The 27,495-nt window shown below is 37.9% G+C and overlaps 1 protein-coding gene across 1 annotated transcript in view; it reads left to right on the plus strand.

The window, feature by feature from the left end:
* The window catches only part of LOC126213288 (histone-lysine N-methyltransferase eggless-like), a 328,640-nt gene that overhangs the window by 173,003 nt on the left and 128,142 nt on the right, over positions 1–27,495 (plus strand). Inside the window, exons 8-10 of the mRNA XM_049940954.1 lie at positions 3,752–3,801; positions 10,916–11,062; positions 20,513–20,714. Coding sequence (XP_049796911.1) covers positions 3,752–3,801; positions 10,916–11,062; positions 20,513–20,714 — 399 coding nt within the window. The remainder of the gene's footprint in view (positions 1–3,751; positions 3,802–10,915; positions 11,063–20,512; positions 20,715–27,495) is intronic.

Consider the following 27,495-nt stretch of genomic DNA (forward strand, 5'->3'; position numbering starts at 1 on the left):
CAGCAACACTACAGGTTATGGATAATTTTTTTGATGTTATGAAGATAAAAATGAAGTTATATATCATCAGATGACAAGCTTGTTGCAACTAATGCTAAATGGGTTTGAGTTCTCAGATGTAGAAGGGTATGTGGAGAATACAAAGGCAGTCAGTCAGAGATTGTACCATAGTCTTCGGTACTGAGTAGGATCTCATCATCCTCAAACTGCCAGACAGCCTGTTTCAGAACACATCTTATTGCACATGACAGCACCATTCTACAGTCTTCCTGGTATTTTTTCATTGGTACTTATCACAATGTAGATTTTCTTTCAGAATATATTACCAAGTGAGGTGGCGCAGTGGTTAGAACACTGGACTCGCATTTGGGGGGATGACAGTTCAAATTCGCATCTACCCATCCTGGTTTAGGTTTTCCATGATTTCACTCAATTGCTTCAGGCAATTGCCGGTATGGTTCCATTGATACGGCACGGCTGACTTCCTTCCCCATCATTCCCTAATCCGATGGGACTGATGACCTAGCTGTTTGGTCCCGTTCCCCAAAGTCAACCAAGCAATCAGAATATGTTGTGTGAAGACATCAATTGTGGTGAATTCTGCCTCCAGACTAAGCCTTTGCAGTGAAAATTTTGACTTCATTATTTACTGGTCTCTCAGCAGTACAATTTCCTACCAAATGCCAGTAGCTTCACAAATTCATGTATACTATCATGCTGCGGAAAGAGCGTTTGAAATCATTATGTGCATCAGAACTCCTACAGCTGAAAACACATTTTTTGCATGGTTTACTAAATTGCATATTATCAGGGATGTGGTGCTTCCAGGACTTGATTTATTAGCTAGCTTGCTGAGTTAATGAGTTGAAAGGCATTTCTACTGCTAATCTGGCCAATGTAGAGTGATTCCATGACAGAACTATGCTGGATATGATTGATACTAATTACTGGAATACATTATTTGTAACAGTACTACAGAAATAGTAAAGAGCTTGATTCCATCTCATTAATAACACTGTCTCACAGATTAATCTAGTCGATCTTTCTTCATGTGGTATGTCTGCAGAAAAACTATTACTTTCTATATTATGGTGGCATAGACCTCCACAACTCTCTAAATCATCTGATGCTAAGTGGCTCTATATGAGGTCTGTGAGAATTTCCTTCCAGAAACATGGAAGACTTTTGACTTTTAGTACATGAAATTGCCCCATTGACATATTTTGTTTTTCCACCAAAGTTAAAAAAAAAATTGATATTCTTTTCTCATCTAACCTTTTTAGGTGTACATAAAATATAACTCTTCTCTTCCTCATTTTTCCTAATATTCATTACATTCTTTCACAAACTTATTTATTACTTCTTAATTTCCATTTCCCATTGTCATATTCTGGAGCAGGATATTCCTATTTCCCCTCTCCTTAATTTTCTCTAATTTTTTGGCAGTAGACAACAAAATGCATCCTGAATCATAAATGCATTCTGGCCTAATGACTGTAGTGCCAGAATTTTACATTTATGGATAAAGGTTTCTTGTTATGCAGATTTTTTGATAAATGATAAGCTAATTCCGTGTTCTCTGACCCTGATAAGTTGTCCAGAGCATTTGATTGTATTATTTTACTTAGATATTTAAATTTTATAACCTTTATTCTTATGTAACCAGTTTCCATGTATTTCATTGCTCCCTTTCATGTGTTAAATACTCTGGTATTTGATTTATTTATTTTCACAAGATATGCACAGGTCTGCCATGCTTTTGGAGCTCTCTCTTGTAGAGATGTATCTGCACTGTTGTATCTGCTATGCTTTCAACTGAGATAGCAAAATCGTTTGCAAAAGCCAATCCATCAGTTCTCAGATCACCCCTTTTCTGCCAGTCATGATTTTTTAAATTCTTTCTTCTTCTGATCTTTTCCTCCATTCATTGATTATCTTTTCTAGTACCAAATTGCATGGATACTATCCATCTCTCTCTCTCAAAAGCTATGAAGATTTCACCTAAAAATTTAATTTTGCATTTGTTAGTGTCTCTTGTAACTGCAAATTATTTGTTGTCAGCTTCATACTCTTTTAAAGCACTGAAAAATGTTTCTCTGTCAATTGAATTATATTCTTGTTTGAAGTCTACAAAACATATATAAATGCTTTTGACTCTCATTCTTCTATACCTTATTATAAATTTCAGATGCAAAATTTGTTCCTAACATGATCATTCTTTTCTAAACCTTCCTTGGTACTTTCCTAATAACTGCTGTTCCAGTTGGCTTTCCAGCCTGTTTTATAATATCTTTGAAAGAATTTTGTAACCCCTGGTAAAAATAAAATTCCTTTATAGGTGTAGGGCTAAGTTTTTTGGCCCTTTTGTGATTTTGGTTAGTTAATGTTTTCAAACTTCCTGATATAGTTTCTGTTTCCGAGACCTGTTGAAAGCCTCAATGTTGCTTCTTGACTGACTAGCATCTACAGCTCTCCACACTTCAACAGTTACTGAACTTCCCAGGGGCCTTTCTTCTGATCTTTAATGCTATTTTACATTTCAACCACACTGGGATGTTCTGATTATGTGTAAGTGCATCCTAGATTTTGTTCTAGAAATTTCTCTCTTGGTTCTTCACAATTTCACAACGTCCTGACATAGCTTGACAGTATTTCACAGTTTTTTGTGGTTGTTTAGGGTTAATTTTCTAACTCCATTTTTTAAGCAAAAGTTAGGTGGTTGTCAAGTTTGGAAGCTTTGCTTCAAAGTGATTGCTATTCCATTTCAAAATTTTTTTGAATGCCCATATTGTCTTTGATGTCTGCCACCTTGCTGAAAGTGAATAAAGTTGTCATTTCTTTTTTAGGAGCACCATTTTTATCAAGCATGTTTCCTAAGCAGTAATGCTTTTTCCCATCGTTCATTCCACTACTGTGTTTTTTGTGTCTTTTGAGTGGTGCTGTTTCAAGAACTCATTGGAATAATTTTGTTTTAGCTGTTCTCACCATTTGGGGTCCATGTTTTTCTTTAAATTTTACCACCACCTCCTCCCGCCTCCCCCCCCCCCTTCCCACCTCAGTCCTCAGTCCTATCTTCCAGTTCTCACCTGTAATGGTTTTACGTGTTTCTCAACTCCATAACCAAATGAGGTGATGCAGCGGTTTGCACACTGGTCTAACAAATTGGGAGGATAGTGGCTCAAATTTGCATCCAGCTGTCAAGATTTATGTTTTCTGTGATTTTGCTAAATTGTGATTGCCACATTGATTTCTTTGAACGGGCAGATTAGTTTCTTTAAATGGGTATGGTCGATTTCCTTCCCCATCCTGATTTAGGTTTTCCTTGATGTCCCTAAATTTCTCCAGGCAAATGCCTGCATGATTCCTTTTGAAGGGCATGGCCAATTTCCTTTCCCATCCTTCAAACAATTCAAGCTTATGTTCCATCTCAAGTGCCCTCAGTGTTGACAAGATATTGCACTCCTTCATTCCAGAGTTTCCCCTCCTCATCTCTGTCCCTATACCCAGAGGTACAAGGTTCTTATTTACTCACAGTGTATTTTCTATGCTGCGAATCATATGTGCCTTTGGCAAAAAAATTTTGTGTATTGAAACATCAAGGAGCACCACAACTTTGATGACCCAGTCCTTTTGCCTTATGTAAAACAACTTGAAATGAATTTAATTTTAAAAATAAGTAGATTATGTACAGTGGTTGGGTATTTATTGATCTGTTTTGCAAATTATGATTCACGTGTATTTTACCTTTCAGCTATCACAGCAGCAGAATTCAGACATGATAGAAAATACATATGATTTAAGGTAAGATAACCTAGAAAGCTAGCTTCACAATGTTATTTATGTCAGTTTATAGTATACCAAGTAAAAATAAATCCTATTGCATTTATTAAAGAAATGTTAAACAATCCCACTTTCTAATCTTCTTCAAATGTATATTGCATCTGTTTGTGTATTTTTAACTACTTAATAATGCAACATCTGAAGAAAATTCCTTGTATAGCAGTACCTTACATAAAATTTGATTGCATTAACTCAACAGTGGAAAATAGATGGTCATAAAACTGCAGATAGAATTTATCTGTACTGTATCTTCAACATAGATTAAGTGGGTGGGGCAGTGTGCCACAAGTTTTGTGAATATGAATAGAAGACCTGCTGCTTTGTGCAATCCATGTGGGATATGTCTCTAATTCAAGAGGTCTCCAAGACAAACCTCTGGAATAAAAGATGTGTTTGCATGTTACAGGAGACAGACTATCCTTTTCAATAATTTAAATATGAAAATCATCTGGTATACCTACTATATTTCTCTTTACTTACATGTAAGGTTTCTGAGTATGGTACCATGTCATAGTGTAAAAACTATATTTTTCCCCAGTTCAGTTTTTTTTTAAATTATGATGCAGCACCACACTCAGAAAACTTTTGTGTCAATTGTCTCTGGCCATGGAAGCCTACATGGCTATAGAAGTCTAGTAACTTTCTAAATAGCCTAAGAAATTTTTTTTTCTAAAACATTTGCTCTCTTGCTGGTGAATTAGCCTTTTGGCTGTAAATGAAGCAATGTGCCAGTTTTGTTTGCAGGTGCTTCATAACAGATGTTTCATGTAGATAGTTTGGAACTAGCATTTTGTACTGTTGGGAATGGTCATTCCAGTAAGTGTCACATGAATGTGATGAATCAAATCAATGAGACTATGGATAGATGCTGGAAGATGATACTCAGACCTGCTACTTAGAGATGATTTTTGTCTTTAACATGTGGTGAACAACAGCAGAATTGTTTTCTGAACGCAAATAGACATTAGAGATCAAGGTAGCTTTTTATGCTGTGAAAGTTTAACATACATTATATCACCAAAGGTGTTGAGATTTCCAGTTTTGGCCACAAGACTGAAAACATATGTTACCAACAATCTCTGTTCCGCCATCTGCTGGCTTGTGCAAATGTACCCAGCAACCTTGCCAAAACAGTTGTAAGCTGTGAAAGTTTGGAAATCACTACCTTTCCCATTTCTAAAGGAACAATAATTTAGTCTCACTTTGATAAATATTTCCAAGCGTATATATTGGACCATCTCCACCTCCAGATGACTGTTAGTTCCATGATGTAACACAAATCTGTCACAAAGAAAGCAAAACCAGCTTTGTTTGAGTGCTTGAACACTTGATTTCCAAATTCATGATCACGGAGCCACTATTAATTAAATAAAGAAATAATCTGCCTGTAAAACTGAAAACCATGGTACACTTCTTATCCAGGTTTCAATGGATCCATTTTCTTCCCTCTATCAGGATCTGCAACTAACCTCCAATTACATGAGCTCAAAAATATTTCTGAAATTCATTCTTCAGGCTTCTTGACCTGTCAGTACAGTAGCTGCACAACATTTTACTTGTTTCTCTCTTAATGGACATTATGTTTGGTTCAGCCCCCTGTATAGCCAATGTCATCACAGTTGTGACCACATTTGGCAAGGCAACAGCCATAAAACTTCCCATAATTTCATGGAAACACTCTGAATACCACTTGTAGTGAAACCATTCCAGAATACCATGCTATGCATGGATTTGGGGAAAACCTTCCTGTTCTATTGAGACAGCCAACAGACAAAGTTTATTAGCTTTCAAGGCTTTTGGAATGCCTTTCCTAAATCATGCACAATTGGGACATTTAAAAATACTTTCTGTACTGAAATTGATATTAAATCAAAACTACTACTCCATCTCTGTCAGCATGGAAGAGATAAGTCACAATAGCTTTTGATCAACAAATATCTGTAATGTAATACTGCATTTTTGATAATTGATGGTCACAATACACAATGTTGAAGACTGTCCCCATCCAAGTGTGAACACTTAGCAGCAGATTCAGTGACAGAGGCTGGAATATGGTCATCTGCCCTCTACTGTGATTGTGTACCCAATCGTAATGCTGCTTGACCTGCTTATACCTTGAGCAATTCATATTATGCAATCATAGTGTTTTCTGGACTTAAATTTTTATTATTTTCTTGTTCCAAAACTAAAGAATAATATTTGTGGATAACACATGCTGTGTAATGAAGGTATTGTTGCTAGAATGAATAGTTCGTTACTTGACACCAGAGAATGAAAAGAAATGCAAGAAATTTTTAAATATCATATTTGTACAAAGGATGGTTGGAGCTGGGAATTTTTCTTAAACATTTCTGTAGTTTGTGTAGCATAAAAATTGTTTAGGACATGGATTTTGTTGGCAATTTTTTGTCCTATGCCCCACAAATTGCTAATTACCATGGTTAATTCAACAGGTAAATGTTACTATTTACATTTTGTATTTTTACGCAAAGGACATTTGAGAATGTTATGATAATGTTGTGTTTGGCACAGTTGTTTCTCATTTGTCATACTTACCTTACTGTTATGTGTAACAGACCCATTATGCTATGTAGGTTCTCAGAACTTTCCTTAATCCATATAATAGAGTTTAAATTTGCAGTTGTGAAGATCTGCTTTTGTGTTCAATATTGTAGCATATGAAATCTAATTGAAGCATTTATTTTGCAGGATTTTAAGCATGTAATCAGAGTAAGCCTCCATTGTGTTCTACTACATATTTTTGCTGGAAACACATTGCCTTGTAAAGTATAACCTTACTTTCAATGCTTTTACCTGTACTCAGGAAGATTGGATAAAGGTTTTCTGCCATTGCTAATGATTTAGTCATTCTCCTCTAAATATGTCTTTTGAGTGATAATCATGGTTTAAAGATCATTCACAAGTAGTTCACAGTCTTATTCTACTCAATCTATTCATAACTCAATCTATTCATAGCTCAATCTATTCATAACTCAATCTATTCATAACATTTTAATTTTGGGCTATTTTTAACAAAATATAGTATTGATTTTTTTATTTTCTTTTGTTTATACTACTTCTTCAGTAGTTTTCTTTGTGATTGCACACTTTGTTTGTGATATGGTGTCTATTACATGATAGAAATGCTTGAGTATCAGTGTACCGAGCGAGGTGGCGCAGTGGTTAGCACACTGGACTCGCATTCGGGAGGACGACGGTTCAATCCCGTCTCCGGCCATCCTGATTTAGGTTTTCCGTGATTTCCCTAAATCGTTTCAGGCAAATGCCGGGATGGTTCCTTTGAAAGGGCACGGCCGATTTCCTTCCCAATCCTTCGCTAACCCGAGCTTGCGCTCCGTCTCTAATGACCTCGTTGTCGACGGGACGTTAAACACTAACCACCACCACCACCACCATTGAGTATCAGTAAATTGCACTAAAGCTGTGTTGTTATTTGCAACAATATCATTTACATGTTTCTAAATTTAGATAATGTAGATGACAATAGTGATCCCAGAGGAGTGCATGCTTCAGTCACAAGTTTTAGAACTTTTTCTGTTAGAGAGTTTTACCACAAATCTTCCATCTTGCAATTAATGATATGTTTTAGGGCTATATTCTTATTTTTTGTGTTGTGGTTATGGGTTTGCCTTATCAAGATGGTGAGTATTTGTGGGCAGTTGACAACAGGAAAGAAATAGGAAACACTATGACTGGAGCGTGATATGCTCTCAGCATGCCTTTTTGAAGGCATAAACAACCCATTTGTTCCATACATACTGCACAATAGATGGTGCTGCTTCAAGTAAAAGGGTCCCTTGGAGAAATTGCTTTTGTGGACATTCCCAAAGTACATATTTTATCTAGACATTAATGAATACATGATCTGAAAATTTTTGAGAAATCCACTCTTGCTGTGCAACAAATGCATCCATATGTAAATTTTAGAAACATTGAGTTATAGTAATTAAAGTAACTGATGGCAGTTGTTGCAGAAGCTAAGGAATTCCTGGCTTCAGATGGCAAACACACTTTTACAAAATCTGTGAGTTGCAGCAGCAATTGTTTAAGCAACAGAGAAAATAGTGTCTTTGGTTTTGCACTTATTGAAGTGTTTCATTCTTTTTTGAAAGATTTGAGGTCAATCAATACAGGTTTTTAAATGATATTGATGCCAAGAAGAAACAGAATGGAGGAAAACTGTTTGTAATTAAAATATAGTTGGCCTCTAAGTTACAGAGAAAAATATTATACAACTCTAACAGTAATTTAGAAAAATGCTTCCATTTACAAGAACTAACAGTAAAGTGACCTCCATTAGGCTGTAAATATAATGAAATCGTCATTAAATGAATGTAGAAGAAAAATAAGAAAATAGGTATTCACATTACAACTCTACATGATCTCCATTCAGATATGACACATCATTATTATAGAAAGGAAAGTTGCTACTCACCATGTATAGGAGGTGCTGAGTTACAGGTAGGCACAACACAAAGACTGACACAAATAAAGCTTTTGGCCAGTAAGGCATCACTCCCCCCGCCCCACACACTCACGACTCCAGTCTCAGGAAGCTCTCTCTCTCTCTCTCTCTCTCTCTCTCTCTCTCTCTCTCTCTCTCTCTGTGTGTGTGTGTGTGTGTGTGTGTGTGTGTGTGTGTGTGTGTGTTTTTGACAAAGGCCTTATTGCCCGAAAGCTTTATTTGTGAGAGTCTTTTTGTTGTGCCTATTTGCGATTCAGCAACTCTGCGTATATGGTGAGTAGCAACTTTCCTTTTCATAATACTGTTACATTCCATCCTGGATTTTCCGTTGCTCAAATTGATGCATCCCTGTACATAAAATTAAGCCCCTTGAAACTACAAATAATCAGTGGCAGCACCTTGAAGTTCTTAATTTGAGTTAAAGCACTGAGAGCTAACGTGCTTTTCCATGTGCGTTAAGAAAAGAAAATCACTTGGAGCCAAGTTATCACTGTTGGATGATCACTCAGAATATTTCTTTTTAAACTGGTAGAACAATTGTTCCATTTCATTGCCTGAGTGTGGCTGACAGTTGTGCAAAAACATATCACCAGTCAGGAGACTATATTACTTGTTTTGAATGACTCACAGTAGGCTTCAGAACTGATTTCCTTCATCATTCCCAAAACTTTGTGAATCATAATTGTTTACTCACTCTGAGAAATCTTAGGAAAGCTGTCTAATATCAAAGATATCTGTAAAAACTTACATTTGTTTTTTTTTGTTTTTTTTTTCGTTAGTTTTATGTACTGTTTTGTTGATGAGAGACATCGTTCTCCATCAGTAATCAGCAGCATCACAGACACTTGTCTTTCCTCTATCAAACATATGACACTATTCATATACCACACCTTCATTTATCACTTTTGTGCAATATAAGGTGCATACTTTGTGAAGAATGTCAACAAGTTTTGAGATTTTTTTGCCAGGAAAAACAGTATCACTGAATGGAGTTTACATTTGGCAGGATTTTTAATTGCAGTACACATTTAGAGCTGCTACTGAAAGCAAATGAGGGAGAATGTGGCTTCCATCTATCACAGCTATTAACACACAGATCTACTGCATGAGTCAGCACAGTGACTGTTCTGTTCTTACCACTACTTCCCTTGCTGTCTGAAAACAGAGTACTATCTGGACAGCCCTCATAGCTAGTCAGGTATTGTGATTACCAAAAATCAGCAAAAAATTCTTTTGTTTAACTGACAACTTACATAAAATTTCTGTTGTTGAAACTAGTGTGTATGGTGCAGACAAGTTTATTATGGGAATCTGCAGTGTTGTTCATAGTCGTTGGGGAGAGAGATGATGTGAATTGTCCAGACCTGAGCCACACCAAAATTGTCTGCCTAGAAATGTGTTTAGATGTAGATGGATGCATGTTAAGAACATTGTTGCAGTTCTGGAACATTTATTCAATTTTTAATTCCTTTTAGTTTTGGTGTGCAGCTTGGTATTTGCCTTATCTCCCCGGTGATGCACAACAATGCCGGCATGGTTGTGGTAGCTATTCTCTCTTTGTGTTGACTTCATCGCTGAAAAGGTCCATTTAAAAATCCAAATCCTCATTGCATTGGGAGGTGGATATTAGGATGTAGCTCTGTAAGAGAGTGAAACCTTGTGACTTCTGCATATTATAACGTTTAATTAAAACAGTACTGGGAAAGCACAGTACATACATCTTTATCACTCCATCTAAATAGACCAACCGACTCTGAGATTGGTGAGGGGGAGGCAATTGTGGTATGTAAAATAATTGACATTTTAGACCTCATTTTTTGTCATCTTTCTTAGATATACTGATACCTCTCTACAGTATCTTTGGCACATGGGAATGTTGCAAGATATTTATTTATTTCTGAAGGCCTTTTAAAGAACCTACACATATTCCAGGTTCTGTCACTGAAGATACGTTGCTGATGAGTTAGAAAACAATGAATGCTTTAACTGTGTAGGATGGAAAAAATAATGCTTCTCTTTGGGTGTTTTTAACCACTGTTGTTTTAGAGAAACATTCAGGGACATAAAATGAGCATTTATGTATGTACTAGATGGAATTAATCTTGATTTTTTGGATCCGCAATGGCTAGTCAATAGTGTTAATGTATCTAACAAGTTGACTAAATTCTTCTCTCTCCAGGCCCCAGTGCCCCATCACCTGTTTCCCATGAGTATAACAAAATTTTTCTACATTAATTTACTAGACACAGGAGTCAGTTGCATAGGGATGCAGGTAATTGTAATCTGTAGGCACAATATGGTTCACCCAATGTTTGGCTGTACTCATAGAAGTTATTGGTTCTCGAATGCTTGCTCAATTTCTTGACACTCTCTACAGGCTACAAATTGTCTCCTACTACTCTTTTGCTGATGACTTAGCTATAGACAAGACATTGTCATCAGCAGTAGTCCCAAATTGACTCTCACATGCAGTCTGTGTGTGGGGGAGGGGAGGGGGAAGTAGGTGTTTTGTTGCACCACTAATCCCCTTCTAACCTGTGTCTTTGTACTGTTTATCTGAGAGGCATCATATTGTGTATGATTTTACAGGTTGCCTGATAAGGAGGGAAACAAAATTTCAGACACAGAATCCATGTGCCAGTCTTCTGCAGACAGCCCAACCTCCTCTTCTACTCCAGAGAGAAACTTGTTGTGTACATCTGTTTCCACTATGAGTTCTATGGACTCTGATAACAGGTAGAAATAATTCAATTGTTTTTTGTTCAAGTATTGGTATTCACTTTCTTTCCCTTTATAGTCTTCATTCTGTTCTGCTATCTCTGTGTTATTTTGTACAGTGTCTCAACCTGACTATTTGTCTTGTTAATTACCTTTCTTAATAATCATATTACTTTGAAATATTTGTGATCAATGTGATGATGTAGAGCATGTTATTTATGTGTACGAAGGCATGTCTCCAAATTTTTTATTCTGTTCTCAATATCTGTTGAGGTATTGCATGCCATGCATATTACTCCAATGCCTCTTTCCTGGTTCACAGACACAAATTGCAACCCTCTGCCACTAGAAGGCTCCAGATTACAGTGTGGGACATGGTGGTTTCTAATGTTGCTGTGTCACTGCATGAGAAAGATTCTGCTGTGCTCAGGTTTCCAATCTCAGGAAAATGTGCCTCCAATTGAAATCCAAAGAAAAATGAAACAAGTGTACAATGATTATTATATTGACATAAATAACATAACAGGTGATCAAAGCTGGGTTCACCATTTTGAACTCAAAATAAACAAATAAATAAAAAGAGCACATCAGTGGAATTCCCCCACAAAGTATTTCCGATGGCAAAAAAGTTCAAGACCATGCCATCAGCTGGCAAAATCATGCTCAGTGTTCTAGGATGTTCAAGGTGTGCTGCATTTGGAATTCATGCCTAAAGGCATCACCATAAACTCTGAAAGGTATTGTGAGACCCTCAGAAAACTGAAAACATGAATTCAGATTTTCCATCCACACATGAAGTGTCCTCTCCCTTAGCATAACACATGAGCACTGTAATATCTGCTACAATTCATCTTAGGTTCACTTTCCTCTATAATTCTCCATACACTCCTGATCTGGCCTCATCCACTTTTCATCTGTTAGAAACTTTTCTCTTGTTGGCAGAAATGTGTTCATCACCAGGGTGACTGTATTGAGAAATAAATGTGTAGATATGAAGAATAAAGATGTAGAATGTTAATAAAGTTTGTTTATTTAAAAATCTATGAGAGTATTCACATAAAAAATTTGGAGGCATTAATTTTCAGCATGCTCTCATAAACTTTGCAGTTTTTTGCTTAAATTTTATGTATTTGCAGAGATGTTACAAACTACTACATTTATTAAAGAACTTGCCAAAGAAAAATATTTTTAATGTGCGTGTAATCATATTGCTATAAGATAATGAGACAGATTGCTTCCCAGTACGTATCTCATGTAGTACTGCCTATATGCACATACAAAGGCACACAACACTATCCTAGCTGCTGAAACTATTACAAGGTGATGCACAGAATATTGTGAAGTTTAGCATATGTTTACATCAGCAGAACTATTCTACACACATTTTCATTACTGAAAAGGTGAAATACAAGTTTAGTTTTAGAAAGTATATCACCCAAATGGCTTTTTTCATTGGTGCTGCATTTCTGAAGACATTTGCAGAAGCTCCTCATTATGATCTCTATCATTTCTTGGGAAGTGGTCTCTGACTCTTCATGGACTGCAGCTTTCACCTCGCCAGTGTTGTGGAGTAACTATAAGAAACTTTGTTCTCGAGATGGTACCACAGAAAAAAATTAGTTACTGAAAGATGAGCTGACCTCGCTGGCCATGCTTTGTGTCTGCCAAGTATCAGAACTTTTGGTTACTGACATGCCTATTCCAATAAAAGTTTGTCTCTTCACACAGCACAAGAATTGTGGGCCTCCCTTTAGTTCCTCATTCAGTGAAGAGAGTGGGAGAGGTTAAGAATTGTTAAAAAGATAAGACAGACTACTCAGATGCTAGGGTAAGAGGGAGATCGAGTTGGGAAGATGAGGGGAGACAAAAAGCGTTTCCCATACTGGGTGCTGCCTCACATCCCTGACTTCCTCTGGCACATCCCCACGATTACAGATTTTATGCATGCTTCATGGACCAACTAAGTCTCAACTCATCTTTACTATGAAACCTCCAAGTAGACACTCTTTCTAGACTGCAGAACTGCTGTCTGTTAGAAACTTTATTTCTGTCAAAAGGAGAGTTTTAATTTTAATCTAATCATAATTGTGTACACACATTTCCCTGCATTAAACTCTGTTCTCTATGTAGAATAGCAAAGATTTTTTTCTTCCAAAATGGTAATTGTCTATTGTACAGTTATTCTCAAAATAATAATTTTTATCAGTGAATCAATATTCTGTGAGGCTACTGTTAAGGCTCTTGAATGTCTTTATACATGCATTCAAAATATACACACAGTTCTACTTTTTTTCTTTTTTCAGCTCGGTATATTTTGCCTTGTAGAGTTACAAAAATATTGATATATATATTGGCAATATTTTGTTCAAAGATACGTTGCTAGTGAAAATGCAAAATTTAGTGCCAATTTTTTTATTTTGTATTATGTTTTTTTCACAATTTTCATTAAATATTTGAAATAGTTCTTTTGAAATTATAGTAAAATATAATTTTATTTTCAGTGTGAAGGAGTCTTACTACTTTTTGAGCTTTCATCACATCCAGTCTTTCTCTTTGACTGTGTGCAGCATTAAAAACCAATTTTTAATGCTATTTGTGTTCTTTTTCTTCACACTGGCATTCTTTAAAAACATTCTCTGAAACTTATGAACAAAAATCTAAATGACAAGATTGGTTTTTGCTGTAGACTGAGACGTGAGGAGAAATGCTGACATAATTGGTGATCAGTACTACCAACAGTAACTGCAACATTTAACTTCACATGCCATTTTGACACTATGACTGCCAGTTCACTGGTATTGCTAAAATGAAAAAAACAGGAAAGTCAACTTGAAGTGTTACAGACAAATCCCATATGTGACGAAACTAAATCATGGGCCCATTGGATGCCTTTTATTGTGCCACTCGCAGGTACAATTCTCAGCAAAGTAGTTATCACCAAGTGTGAATGTGCATTGTTTCCTTTTAGTTCTTGCCCTAAGAGGGATAAGCAGGTTGCTAGCTTCTAGATGTACAGAATTTCTAATGATAAGCCAATACTTAAATATACAGCTCTAAAACTGGCAGTATATTTATACTTTCTGTCAATATATCGGTAATTGTTTCGAATATATCGAGGACCGATAATGATTTTTTTAAAATATGAATATATCAGATTCCAGATATTTTTAAAAATATCAGCAGTCCTAGTCAGAATATAAAAGAGGGCTACTTAGTTATTCTGTGTCTATAAAGTTGGTTGTTATGTTTGTCACAGATAGATGTGTTGATTTACATTAAAAGATCCATGATTTCATTGTTCCACATTATATTCTCATTAGTACATACAACTAAAAATGTGCATTTTACAACGCATTATTGACTTGCCAGTTGAATAAATCACCCAGTTTTTTTCGGAAACTGTAATAATTTGTTTGCCTGTACATGCACATCACATCTACTGATCTATGTTCCATTCAGATAATTCCTTCATAGTGTACCCTTTTTTTTCCCTAGAATGTATTCATGAACATTATTGTCATTTTTGAACTGTGATTTATTTGTTGACAAAACACTCACAAGAGCTCAAACGTATGGTGAGGCTGTTGTCACTGTGCACAGTTCTTTAGAGCGGTCTACAAGAGATTACAGTGAGACACCACATAATTCTGTGTAACAAACACTTTTCATCAAGATAAATTACCCTAGAATGGGATTTTGTAAGACGGGCTGTTCAAATGCAATCCTACGGGAAGGTGTACATGTTCAAAGGCAGAGCCACGTGTGAAAGCACTCACGTGATTTACCAACTGACCTGCCTACACTGTGAAGCTTTCTATGTGGGAATGACCAGCAACAAACTGTCCATTTGCATGAACGGACACAGGCAGACAGTGTTTGTTGATAATGAGGATCACCCTGTGGCTAAACATGCCTTGGTGCACGGCCAGCACATCTTGGCACAGTGTTACGCCGTCCGGATTATCTGGATACTTCCCACTAACACCAACCTATCAGAACTCTGGAGGTGGGAACTTGCCCTTCAATATATCCTCTCTTCCCCGTTACCCACCAGGCCTCAACCTCCGCTAATTTCAAGTTGCCACCGCTCATATCTCACCTGTCATTCAACAACATCTTTGCCTCTGTACTTCTGCCTTGACTAACATCTCTGCCCAAACTCTTTGTCTTTAAATATGTCTGCTTGTGTTTATATGTATGTGTGTGGGTGTGGGGGGGGGGGGGGGGGGGTAAGTCTTTCCGCTCCCGGGATTGGAATGATGCCTTAGCCTCTCCCTTAAAACCCACATCCTTTCATTTTTCTCTCCCCTTCCCTCTTTCCTGATGAAGCAATCGCGGGTTGCGAAAGCTTGAATTGTGTGTGTGTGTGTGTGTGTGTGTGTGTGTGTGTGTGTGTGTGTGTGTGTGTGTGTGTTTGTTAGTGTGTCTATCAACATACCAACGCTTTCATTTGGTAAGTTACATCATCTTCGTTTTTAGATATAAAAGACTGTGTTTTATTGACAGGACACAGAAAATGTAACAGATCAGCTAAGGAGACTGCCTACACTACACTTGTCCACCCTCCTGTGCGGTGTGGGATCCTTACCAGATAGGATTGACACAGTACATCAAAAAAGTTCAAAGAAGGTCTACACATTTTCTGTTATTGCAGAATATGGGAGAGAGTGTCACTGAAATGATACAGGATTTGGGCTGGACATCATTAAAACAAAGGAATTTTTTTGTTGTGATCAAATCTTCTCACGAAATTCCAATCACCAACTTTCTTCTCCAAATGTGAAAATATTTTGTTGACAGTGACCTACAATGGGAGAAATGATTACCATGATAAAATAAGGAAAATCAGAGCTCGTATGGAAAGATATAGGTGTTCATTCTTTCCGCATGCTGTACAAGATTGGAATAATAGAGAATTGTGAAGGTGGTTCGATGAACCCTCTGCCAGGCACTTAAATGTGATTTGCAGATTATCCATGTAGATATAGATGTAGATGTACTAATTAGGAATGTAAAGATTGTCTTTAAAGAAAAATTTACATCTTCTGCTACATCCCCTCTAAATGTGACACTTTACATTATTTTGGTTAGACAGGTATGAAGAAGAGTTACTGGCAGGATTTCCCATATTATAACACTTGAGCTTCTGCAAGAGTGTACAGTGGGCTGCACAATCAAATGCAATTCACAAGGCACAGAAAATAACATTGCCACATACATTTTGTATAATGAGATTTGTGAATTCAAAAATATGTTGTGTGTAGACCTCCCTTTTGAAATCCAAATTGTGCGTATGTATCCTATTTTGAGAGAAGTGTGTTGTGTATGTCATATTTTCCAGTATGTTTGAGAAGTCAATAAGCAGAGAGAGTGATGAAGAATTATTAGTATCTGTCTTATCATCTTTCTTGTAAAGGAGTATGACAGTTGCGTATTTCAGTCTGTCTGGATATATCTACTGCAATAGTGATGCATGTTGCACGTGGCATTGAGTGCATTGCTTATATACGCAATATAGTAAGTTGCTTGAGGAGTCAGTAAATAGGATAGAATGCTCCTAATTTATCGGGGTGCATATTCATGAAAACATGATCTGGAAGAAGCATATTACTTAGCTTCTCAAACAATTAACTTCAGCTACTTTTGCTCTTTGTGTAATTGCTATTCTTGTTAAGAAATGTACTAACCTGCTAACAAGTTTTGCATATTTCGACTCAGTATTGTCTTATGGAATAACTTTCTGGGGTAACACACAACTTAGAAAGAAAGCATTTACTGCACAAAAGTGAGCTGTAAGAATAATATCTGATGTTTACGCACACACATCATGTAGATACCTCCTCAAGGTGCTAGACATTTTAACTGCACAGCCAAAATACGATTACATGTATTTGCTAAAGAAATTTGTCATAAATAATCTGTCATAATTTGAGAAGAACACTGATGTTCATATCTACAACATTAGAGTAAAAAAAGATCTTTATTACTTGTTAAAGCTGTCAGTAGCTCAGAAAAGATTTCAGTATTCAGCACAAAAAAAATCTTTGATAATTTATCTGATAACAGAAAATGTCTGACAGGCAGCAAAGCCAGTGTCATATCTAACATAAAATCATTTCTCAAACAATGGAAACTCCAGGTAGGAATATGAACAATGTAGGAACACACACACACACGCACACACACACACCTGAAACACATATGGCTGCCAACTCTAGCATCTTGGGCCCAAGATGATGGCGTGTGCAGGTGCGCGTGTATGTGTCTTTGCTGATGGAGGCTGTGGCCGAAAGCTCTATGTGAGACTCTTATAATCATGTCTGTCTGCAACTTGACTTGTCTTCTTAATGTAAGTAGCAATCTGTCTTTTCCTACATTGCTATAATCATTTCTCCTGGACAACTCTTGTTCCAGGGACAAATTTCTGTTCAAAATCAGGTAAAAAAAAAAAAAAAAAAAAAAAAAACAAAATTTAACCACAGTTGCATGAGTAGAAATGAAAATGAACGTGTGCACTAATATTAACAATAATCATGTATACATATCCTATAAACTGAGTCATTCCACATCATTTCGATGAAAGAATTGTTCAAATGACCAATGGAACTTGTGTCTAATTAATGAACTAACTAAATAACTGGGATATTAAGTCCATGGGAATTTTTACTTTTGATGAACTCAGTTAATTCTTAATTTCTTGACAGAGCATGGATTAATTATGATTTGCCTCTGTGTAAGTGCCATTACTTCTTTAATGTATGCTATTATTTGGCCCCTTAGACTGTGCATAACCATCTTATGAGCTACTTGTAGGAAATAATTATAAAATATCCTTGCTGCCTGGCTGGTATAATTTATTACTGGCCTCTTTGTAGTAAAAAAAAGTCGTCATATTTCTTAACTGATTCGCAGCATATCTGCAACCTAGTGCCAATAAAGATTTAATTTTATTTGAGGTATTAATTTCAGACATTGTACAGAGGTTTTCTGAATTTTTATCACTTCCCTTCAGATAGTAGATTCCTATGACTGTCCTTCTTTGCTGTTTGTGCTATCTGTTCCATAAACTTTTGCGTTCCTTATACATGATATTTTGATTTTGTAATCTGAGGCTTTTTTGGTGTTTTCTTAATGTTATATTTTACTGTTTTCTACAGAAATCAGCTATTGGAGATTGATATAAATCAATCTGTGAATACCGGGTGATCAAAAAGTCAGTATAAATTTGAAAACTTAATAAACCATGGAATAATGTAGATAGAGAGTTAAAAATTGACACACGTGCTTGGAATGACATGGGGTTTTATTAGAACAGAAAAAAAAAGCTCACAAAATGTCCACCAGATGGCACTGGACAGCAAAACGTCAGTGACTGCACATGACAATTGTGTATAAAAGGAGCTGTAATGAGAGAGACAATCAGATGCGCCATCAGTCGCAGCATGTTGACGTTACCTGAAAGGGCGCTTTTAGTGAAGCTGTATTATCAGAATGGGGAATGTGCTAGTTCAGTGTTACGATCCTATCGCTATAGCAAGGGGATTCGAATGGGTAAAGGTCCGTTGATAAATGCAGCTGTGGCGAGAATGATCTCGAAGTTCGAAGCCACGGGTTGTTTAGACGATAGACCCCATAGTGGCCGACCGAGCACAAGGCGATATGCTGCTGAGACAGTTCAGGAAGAAATGGAGACTGTGGCGGGTTCGTCTAAAAATAGGGAAGTCAGCACTCGTGCAGGCGCACGTCGCAGGCATTCCATACAGAACTGTTTGGTTGGCACTGAGGCGTACCCTCCGATGCTATCCGTACAAAATCCATCGGCATCATGAACTGTTACCTGGCAATTTAGTGAAGAGGAGGGCATTTGTGGTGTGGGCATTTCAAAAGATGGCGGAAGATGACGATTGGTAGAGTAACGTGTTGCCATACTCCTTTACAAGAAAGATGATAAGACAGATACTAATAGTTCTTCACCAGTCTTTGTCAAGCTCATTTCACGCTCCGAGGGTCTGTCAACGCCCACAACTGCAGAATTTGGGCTACTGAAAATCCTAGAACTGTCGTGAAAACTCCATTGCAATACGCGAAAGTCATGATATGAGTTGGATTTACCACATCTGTTGTTATCGGGCCTTTTTTTCTTTGAGGAAATGCGTGATTCTGGTTTTGTAACTGCTACCATGATGGGTGAGAGGTACGCCGATACGTTACAGAATCGCATCATCCCCAGCCTGGCTGATAAACACCTGCTGGAACGTACGATGTTTATGCAGGATGGCGCTCCACCCCATATTGCTAGACGTGTGAAAGATCTCTTGCGCGCGTCGTTTGGTGATGATCGTGAGCTCAGCCGCCACTTTCGTCATGCTTGGCCTCCCAGGTCCCCAGACCTCAGTCCATGTGATTATTGGCTTTGGGGTTACCTGAAGTCACAAGTGTATCATGGTCGACCGACATCTCTAGGGATGCTGAAAGACAACATCCGATGCCAATACCTCACCATAACTCCGGACATGCCTTACAGTGCTGTTCGAAACATTTTTCCTTGACTACAGCTATTGTTGAGGAATGATGGTGGACATATTGAGCATTTCCTGTAAAGAACATCATCTTTGCTTTGTCTTACTTTGTTATGCTAATTATTGCTATTATGATCAGATGAAGTGCCATCTGTTGGACATTTTTTGAACTTTTGTATTTTTTTGGTTCTAATAAAACCCCATGTCATTCCAAGCATGTGTGTCAATTTGTACCTCTCTATCTACATTATTCCATGATTTATTCAGTTTTCAAATTTATACTGACTTTTTGATCATTCGGTACATTTACTCTGAAATTGTGATCTGTCACATTGAACCCATCTCTCCAGTCAGCTTTGAAATTTCCTGTTTTCTGTTCCGTAATACTCTGTTCTTCCATATTACCATCAGGTAAGTTATTTAGGATGGATAGTTGCTTGTTGTGATCAGGTGGGTCATTCACTTCTTGGTAGTCTTACCTACTTAAATGTTGTCATAAATGTTCTACTTACCTGTGTAATATTGGTGGGAAAATTAACTACAGAATGCAGATTATAAGTGTTGATTCATTCTTGTGTCTGAATCTTTCATAAAAGTAATATTAAAATCTTCGCATACTATCTAGTGCTTTACTTACTTTGAAGAATTTTAATATTAAAATAATGTTGTTACTATTAGTTTTATTTTGATTATAATCAAATTATATACCATAATTTTTGGTGTTTCTTCTATATCTGAATCAAATGAATTGCAAATGTGCATTTGAGGCAAACAAATTACAACTTTTATATGCAGAAGCTGTGTGTCATATAGCCACACTGTGTTAACCATCTGACATGGTCCACAAAGCACAGAGGTATCCTGATCATGGAAACAAGTAAACGACCAACTTATTAGAAATTGTGTCACGTATACAAAATCATTGTGTATGTCACAGACTTCCTGGCAGTGTTTCAGATCATACTGAGGGAGATGCAGAACCGGATGTTATTCCTGTTAGAAATGTCTTTATTGAAGAAAGCCATCTTCCTCCTTTGGGTGTGATAAATCACCCACCTGTAGCTGTAGGAGATTCTGCATATATCATGAAGGACTTAAGACACCCATGGGTTCTTGCGACAGTACAGGATATTGTGCCACAAAATAATCAGGTCAGTTGCTCACACCCATAGTAATTCTTCATGATCAGTTGATTAAGAGGACTTGTATTTGTGACAGGAAGCATACAGTGCATGGAACAGTAAAGTTTTCTGTCCTTCCATATTATCACAAGCCAGGTTTATTTTTGGTTTAGTTACGAGTGCATATAATCAGACTTTTGTTTCTTAGGCTTTCACTATTTATTTTGCTTATATCTGCAGTTATTGTGGAAGCTTGTATGGCAGTTAGTGTGCTGTAAACATGTAGATGTGTACTCAGGTAGCCAATATTTATCATTGATACTGATTTTACTGTTTTCATCACAAACGATACAGTTGTTTCCACACTGCTTGCAAGTTAGCTGATCTGCTATAACATTCAGTTATCAAACCAGCTTCCAAATGAAATTTTGGCATTTTGTGAGGTGTACATTAAAGTGGAAAGTCTTCATTTTTTACATCTCACTGAATAGTTGGTTGGTTTTAATTAGATTAGAAATAGAAATAGAGAATTATGTAAATAACAGATCTGCCTTAGACATTTGTTAATGTCTGCGCAATGCTGTGGTAGTTAAATAAAGCTAATGGGGTACCTCTTTTATTACTTTGTAAACCACTATGCATGTACATTTTACACATATAATCAAAAATTTAGCCCATTCTTATGGTAGTTGCGAAAAGTAACCTTGAAAACTTTGGACTCAAAACTGATTGCAGTTGATTTTGATTATTTAAATATAATCCTCCCACTTTACACTCGCACCCCAGCCCTAATGGTATTGGCAGTGTCCTGCTCGAACAGTATATCATTACTAGTTAGTATGTTGTACTTGTGCGTCACCCATTACTCTCCCATAATCTGATCACCATTTTTGGGGTTGCTAATAATGTAATATTTTCATTTCAGAGAATAAGCTATATACACTCCTGGAAATGGAAAAAACAACACATTGACACCGGTGTGTCAGACCCACCATACTTGCTCCGGACACTGCGAGAGGGCTGTACAAGCAATGATCACACGCACGGCACAGCGGACACACCAGGAACTGCGGTGTTGGGCGTCGAATGGCGCTAGCTGCGCAGCATTTGTGCACCGCCGCCGTCAGTGTCAGCCAGTTTGCCGTGGCATACAGAGCTCCATCGCAGTCTTTAACACTGGTAGTATGCCGCGACAGCGTGGACGTGAACCATATGTGCAGTTGACGGACTTTGAGCGAGGGCGTATAGTGGGCATGCGGGAGGCCGGGTGGACATACCGCCGAATTGCTCAACACGTGGGGCGTGAGGTCTCCACAGTACATCGATGTTGTCGCCAGTGGTCGGCGGAAGGTGCACGTGCCCGTCGACCTGGGACCGGACCGCAGCGACGCACGGATGCACGCCAAGACCGTAGGATCCTACGCAGTGCCGTAGGGGACCGCACCGCCACTTCCCAGCAAATTAGGGACACTGTTGCTCCTGGGGTATCGGCGAGGACTATTCGCAACCGTCTCCATGAAGCTGGGCTACGGTCCCGCACACCGTTAGGCCGTCTTCCGCTCACGCCCCAACATCGTGCAGCCCGCCTCCAGTGGTGTCGCGACAGGCGTGAATGGAGGGACGAATGGAGACGTGTCGTCTTCAGCGATGAGAGTCGCTTCTGCCTTGGTGCCAATGATGGTCGTATGCGTGTTTGGCGCCGTGCAGGTGAGCGCCACAATCAGGACTGCATACGACCGAGGCACACAGGGCCAACACCCGGCATCACGGTGTGGGGAGCGATCTCCTACACTGGCCGTACACCACTGGTGATCGTCGAGGGGACACTGAATAGTGCACGGTACATCCAAACCGTCATCGAACCCATCGTTCTACCATTCCTAGACCGGCAAGGGAACTTGCTGTTCCAACAGGACAATGCACGTCCGCATGTATCCCGTGCCACCCAACGTGCTCTAGAAGGTGTAAGTCAACTACCCTGGCCAGCAAGATCTCCGGATCTGTCCCCCATTGAGCATGTTTGGGACTGGATGAAGCGTCGTCTCACGCGGTCTGCACGTCCAGCACGAACGCTGGTCCAACTGAGGCGCCAGGTGGAAATGGCATGGCAAGCCGTTCCACAGGACTACATCCAGCATCTCTACGATCGTCTCCATGGGAGAATAGCAGCCTGCATTGCTGCGAAAGGTGGATATACACTGTACTAGTGCCGACATTGTGCATGCTCTGTTGCCTGTGTCTATGTGCCTGTGGTTCTGTCAGTGTGATCATGTGATGTATCTGACCCCAGGAATGTGTCAATAAAGTTTCCCCTTCCTGGGACAATGAATTCACGGTGTTCTTATTTCAATTTCCAGGAGTGTATGTACCAAGTTTGCATTTGTTTAATTAGCGCACACAACCAAAGCAATTCATTTCATCCTATATTCATATTTTTCTTACATGCAACACCTTAAGGACATATTCAAGTTATTCTGATGGCAGCAATCATTGGTGGCATGTACCATTCAGATATTACATATGCTAGAAATTTGTGCTTTAATTTTCTGAAAAGAAATTAAAACTGAAACATAGATGTGATTGATTATAACGGATGACAGGTCCTTTCATTGTCATGTGTTGGGTTTAAAAAACTCTTGCTTTGTAACTGTATTATGTAAGGGGCGTTCAAAAAGAAACAAGCTGGAGGCATACAGTACCTGTATGTTAGAAGTATTGACCGTGGCTGTTGAGACACTTGTTCCAACACAAGGCAGTGAATGGCTGTCTCATAAAATTCCCGCGGCTGCGATGTTAACCAGTTCCACACGTACAGCTGGATGTCATTATCCACATGAGTGCAGGAAAGGGAACCAAAAATGGCTTAATCACAGGGAGAGAGACCCGGACTGTATGGAGGGTGACTAAGAACCTCCCATTTGAATTTCTGTAGGAGTGCTGCGACTGTGTTCTCTGTATGAGACTTTGCATTGTCGTGGAGCAGAATGACCCCATGGGTGAAATTGCCTGGTCGCTTTGATTTGATCGTTTGGCAAAGGGTAGTCAAGGTTTGTGAGTAATGCTGGGCATTCTCTGTTGTCCGTGCTGCAGGAAGTGAATCAGAAGGAAGGAATTTTTGGTCCCCTTAATAAAGCTCTGAGGGGCAAACGATTCACGTCACATGACAACATCCAGCTGTACGTTTGGAACTGGTTAACATCACAGTCCCAGGAATTTTATGAGACAGTCATTCATCATCTTGTGTCACAGTGTGACAAGTACCTCAACAGCCAGGGTCAATACTTGTAACATACAGGCACTGGTTTCTGTGATTATGTCTCCAGCTCATTTCTTTTTGAATGCCCCTTGTATTTATAATTATTAATCATACTTCTAAGTAATTTCAAGTATACTGAGGATATCCAGTTCAGTCACAGTTTGGAATAAGAGAATTTTATGTAACGCTAAACCGAAAGATTAATTTCAAAATGTAATATGTTTTGACTTATTACACAAAGATACAACTGTTTATTTACTGCACGATATTGTTTATTGGCGCTGAAAAGTCTTTTTGCATCCATCAAGAAATCACAACAAAATATGAATATAGTAATCTTTGTGCAATGGTAAAAAATGGAAAGCTCATTTGAGAGATAAGAAGAGTATGCTTGAAAATTTTTTTGAATTGAGTAGTGATTAGTTCATACCCAATAAGAATTATACTCACAGACTGCAGTAGTCCACTGTTATCTTTTGTTTCCCCATTATTCTCTCACACATGTAGTCACAGACCTGATCTCTATCTTATGAGTGACGTAACATGTCTCACCACTTCAACAGACCACATATTAGATCACACATAAACAACATTAAATCCTTCTATGAATCTGTATGAGTCTGAAGCTATGCACATGTACCCTAAAGATATGCGGTACAGATACTGTGAGAGTATGCTACAGCAAGTACACTCTGTGTTATCTCCTCTACATCAACAGTGCAAATTCACAACATGGTACAAGGTCTTCTATTGCTTCCCATCTTTCTCTGATAGGTCTTTAAACTCAGACTCATAATCAGCATGTTACTCTTGTAGGTCAGTATTTGTTATTTACAAAGATATATGGTTTATTAAAAATAAATGGTGTAAGTAGAATAAATATTACACAGATTATGTCACAGTTTACCATAAAAACATTCAGTTATACATTTCAACACATTGTGTAATTAGTATTTATCTGAGTTTTGTTGTGATTTTGATTTGTGACATGAATGCAGATATAGATTAATCGTGATAAAGACCTATTACACCTTCAAATAAATTTTGATGACAATCATTTGGATAAAGTGTTTTTGTGACAGAAACCATGAATTATTACCTTTTCTTATTGAACAGTACTGTCTCATTCTAGTTTTGGACTTAACTAATAAATTAATAACTATCATTGGAATTAAATATGAAGTGCTTAAATTCTTGCTTGTTTTTTTTTTTTATTGGAGAGGAGAGCTGTATCCCAGTTTCACTGTGTTTTCAAATTAGTGATTAGATCAGTGAGTATTTAGTAAGGCTAAAGGATATTAGTCACCTAGGACAAGCTGGGACTGTTACGTGTGGCATTGATGTGAGTGTGAACTCAGTGTTGCGCTATGCTGCACCACTGATGACTTTGGAGTGCAAGTCAGTAAAGCCGTCGTGGAACTGAGCCAGGAGCTACTGAATACATACACAGTCTGCCAACATACAGAGGCAAAGTTGGTGCAGTTTCAAACATAAATGTCCCACTAGCAAACTTTGTCAGTGACACATTGTGTGAAACCCTGGAAGGCTGAGTGGAGCAGCACTGACTGATCACAATATCGTCACTGGAAGGAAAACCCAAGACACCACTGAAAACATTTGTATAATTGCAATATACAACATTAAGAATGTTAACTAGAATGGGATGTGAAGGGTGTTTTATTGTCTAGGAACTATATTGCTGGGTGGTCATGCAGACTGTAAAGCACAGGAACTAACAGTTGCTATACATAGAGCGGCAGAGGTGTCAATATCTTTCATGAGAGGAACTTGTAGAGACACAACAGAAATTAAGATACTGAGCAAAGAGATCTAGGAAACTCAACCAGAGAAGCATGACCCAAGAAGAATGAATCTGAGGGCTGCACACATACGGCCATGTTAAACAACATTTTGAGTAAGAATTATGAAAAACAAACTTGCTAATGGAGACAATTTGTGGAAACTAACTTTGCAACCAGTCCTTGGGGAATACCATACAAAAGTCAGCAAGAAAATTTTATCACTAACAGTCTTGCTCCACACTCAAAAGAAATGATGAGAAGTTAACAGGAACTTGTGATTGTCAGATTCTGTGCTAATGGAAACGAAGCTTCCTTACAGTGCAGAACAGAGGAAGTCAAAAGATCAGTACAGTTTTCTGACAATGTTATGGCAACACTATAGAAATAATAAACTTACATATCCCTACACTCAAGAAGAAATTAGACAAGCAATTTTAAATCTGGAAAAGAAAAATCTTTTGGACTGGACAGACTCCAAATAGGAGTAATACAAGCCTTACATGTCTAACAATATAACTATCTGTGGAAGATGTACTGTAAATGTCTCTGCTAAGGTAGTGATTATTAGTAAAAGGCAAGAGAAGTTTGTGACCATTCCTGAATACAATATACCAAATTGTTTCCTGTTTACTCTTGGCAAGTTATTTGAAATCTGTTAACGAAAAGATTGCGAGATCACACACTGGTGTGAGCCATCAGCATTGCAGGTTTAGAAGAGGCAGATCAACTGAAAATGCAATAAATAAGGCAGTATCACTAACAACAGATATTTATTTTATGTGTTCTCTTGCAGTGGGGACAGGTATTGCTTACACTATCAATAAGTTATGGCTGTCACCTTCCTTTTACTAGTTTAGGAAGTTGAAGTATCCACAGACTATTTCCATGGGAGACATGCATCTTTTATATGCCCCGGAAAGGAAATGATGGAGATCATATTGAAAGACTGTTCACAGGGATCAGTGTTTTGTTCAGAGTTTTGGGATGTAGCATTGAAGCACATACTGCAGTTGTTATTTGACAACAGTAACATAAGGGGACTACTAACATTTACAGTATACATGATGGTTGTCTTATGTGGTGACCTAAGAAGAATTATAGAAGACAGATTATAGAAGACTTCATGAACTTCAAGGATGCTGTCAGAGTGTCAAATTGTCACTAGCACATCAAAATGCTATGTAGCTCCTGTGGAAAGTATCTTGTCAAGTTACCCTAAAATAATGTGAAACATTATAAAATTAGTAGTAGTTCAGTAATGAGATTTGTAGGGTACTCCTGGAGGAATGCTGTAATTTCACATCTTACATAGAGGAGACAGGTGAATAATGTATATAAACACAGTGCACAAAATTATAAAAACCATAAATTTTGTCTTCCCTTGAAATCTATCAGGTCATGCGACAGTCAAGACTAGTGTCACTTGTAGGAACTAATTGACCTGGTGCACTTTGGCTTATACTGCAGCTCTGCTATCCAGGAATGGCAAGCAGGTCTTCTCAAGGCATTCACTCAAATCTCATATCATCATGTTGCCATACTGGCAACACAGCATTGTGTACAGATGCAGATAAAACAACTGAGGTCAGTGATGACTGAGTAAAGTGAATTTCAAGACTCTGCATCAAGTTGGGACACTTTCAGAAATCTCATACAGCAGCACTTTCAGCAGATTTTGTTCTCATCGTAATATAATGTATAGGCTGTTGGTTGTGTGTGATCATATTCAACCTATAAATTTTATGACCATTAT

This window comes from Schistocerca nitens, chromosome 11 (assembly GCF_023898315.1).
Source record: "Schistocerca nitens isolate TAMUIC-IGC-003100 chromosome 11, iqSchNite1.1, whole genome shotgun sequence".
Classification (NCBI taxonomy): Eukaryota; Metazoa; Arthropoda; class Insecta; order Orthoptera; family Acrididae; genus Schistocerca; species Schistocerca nitens.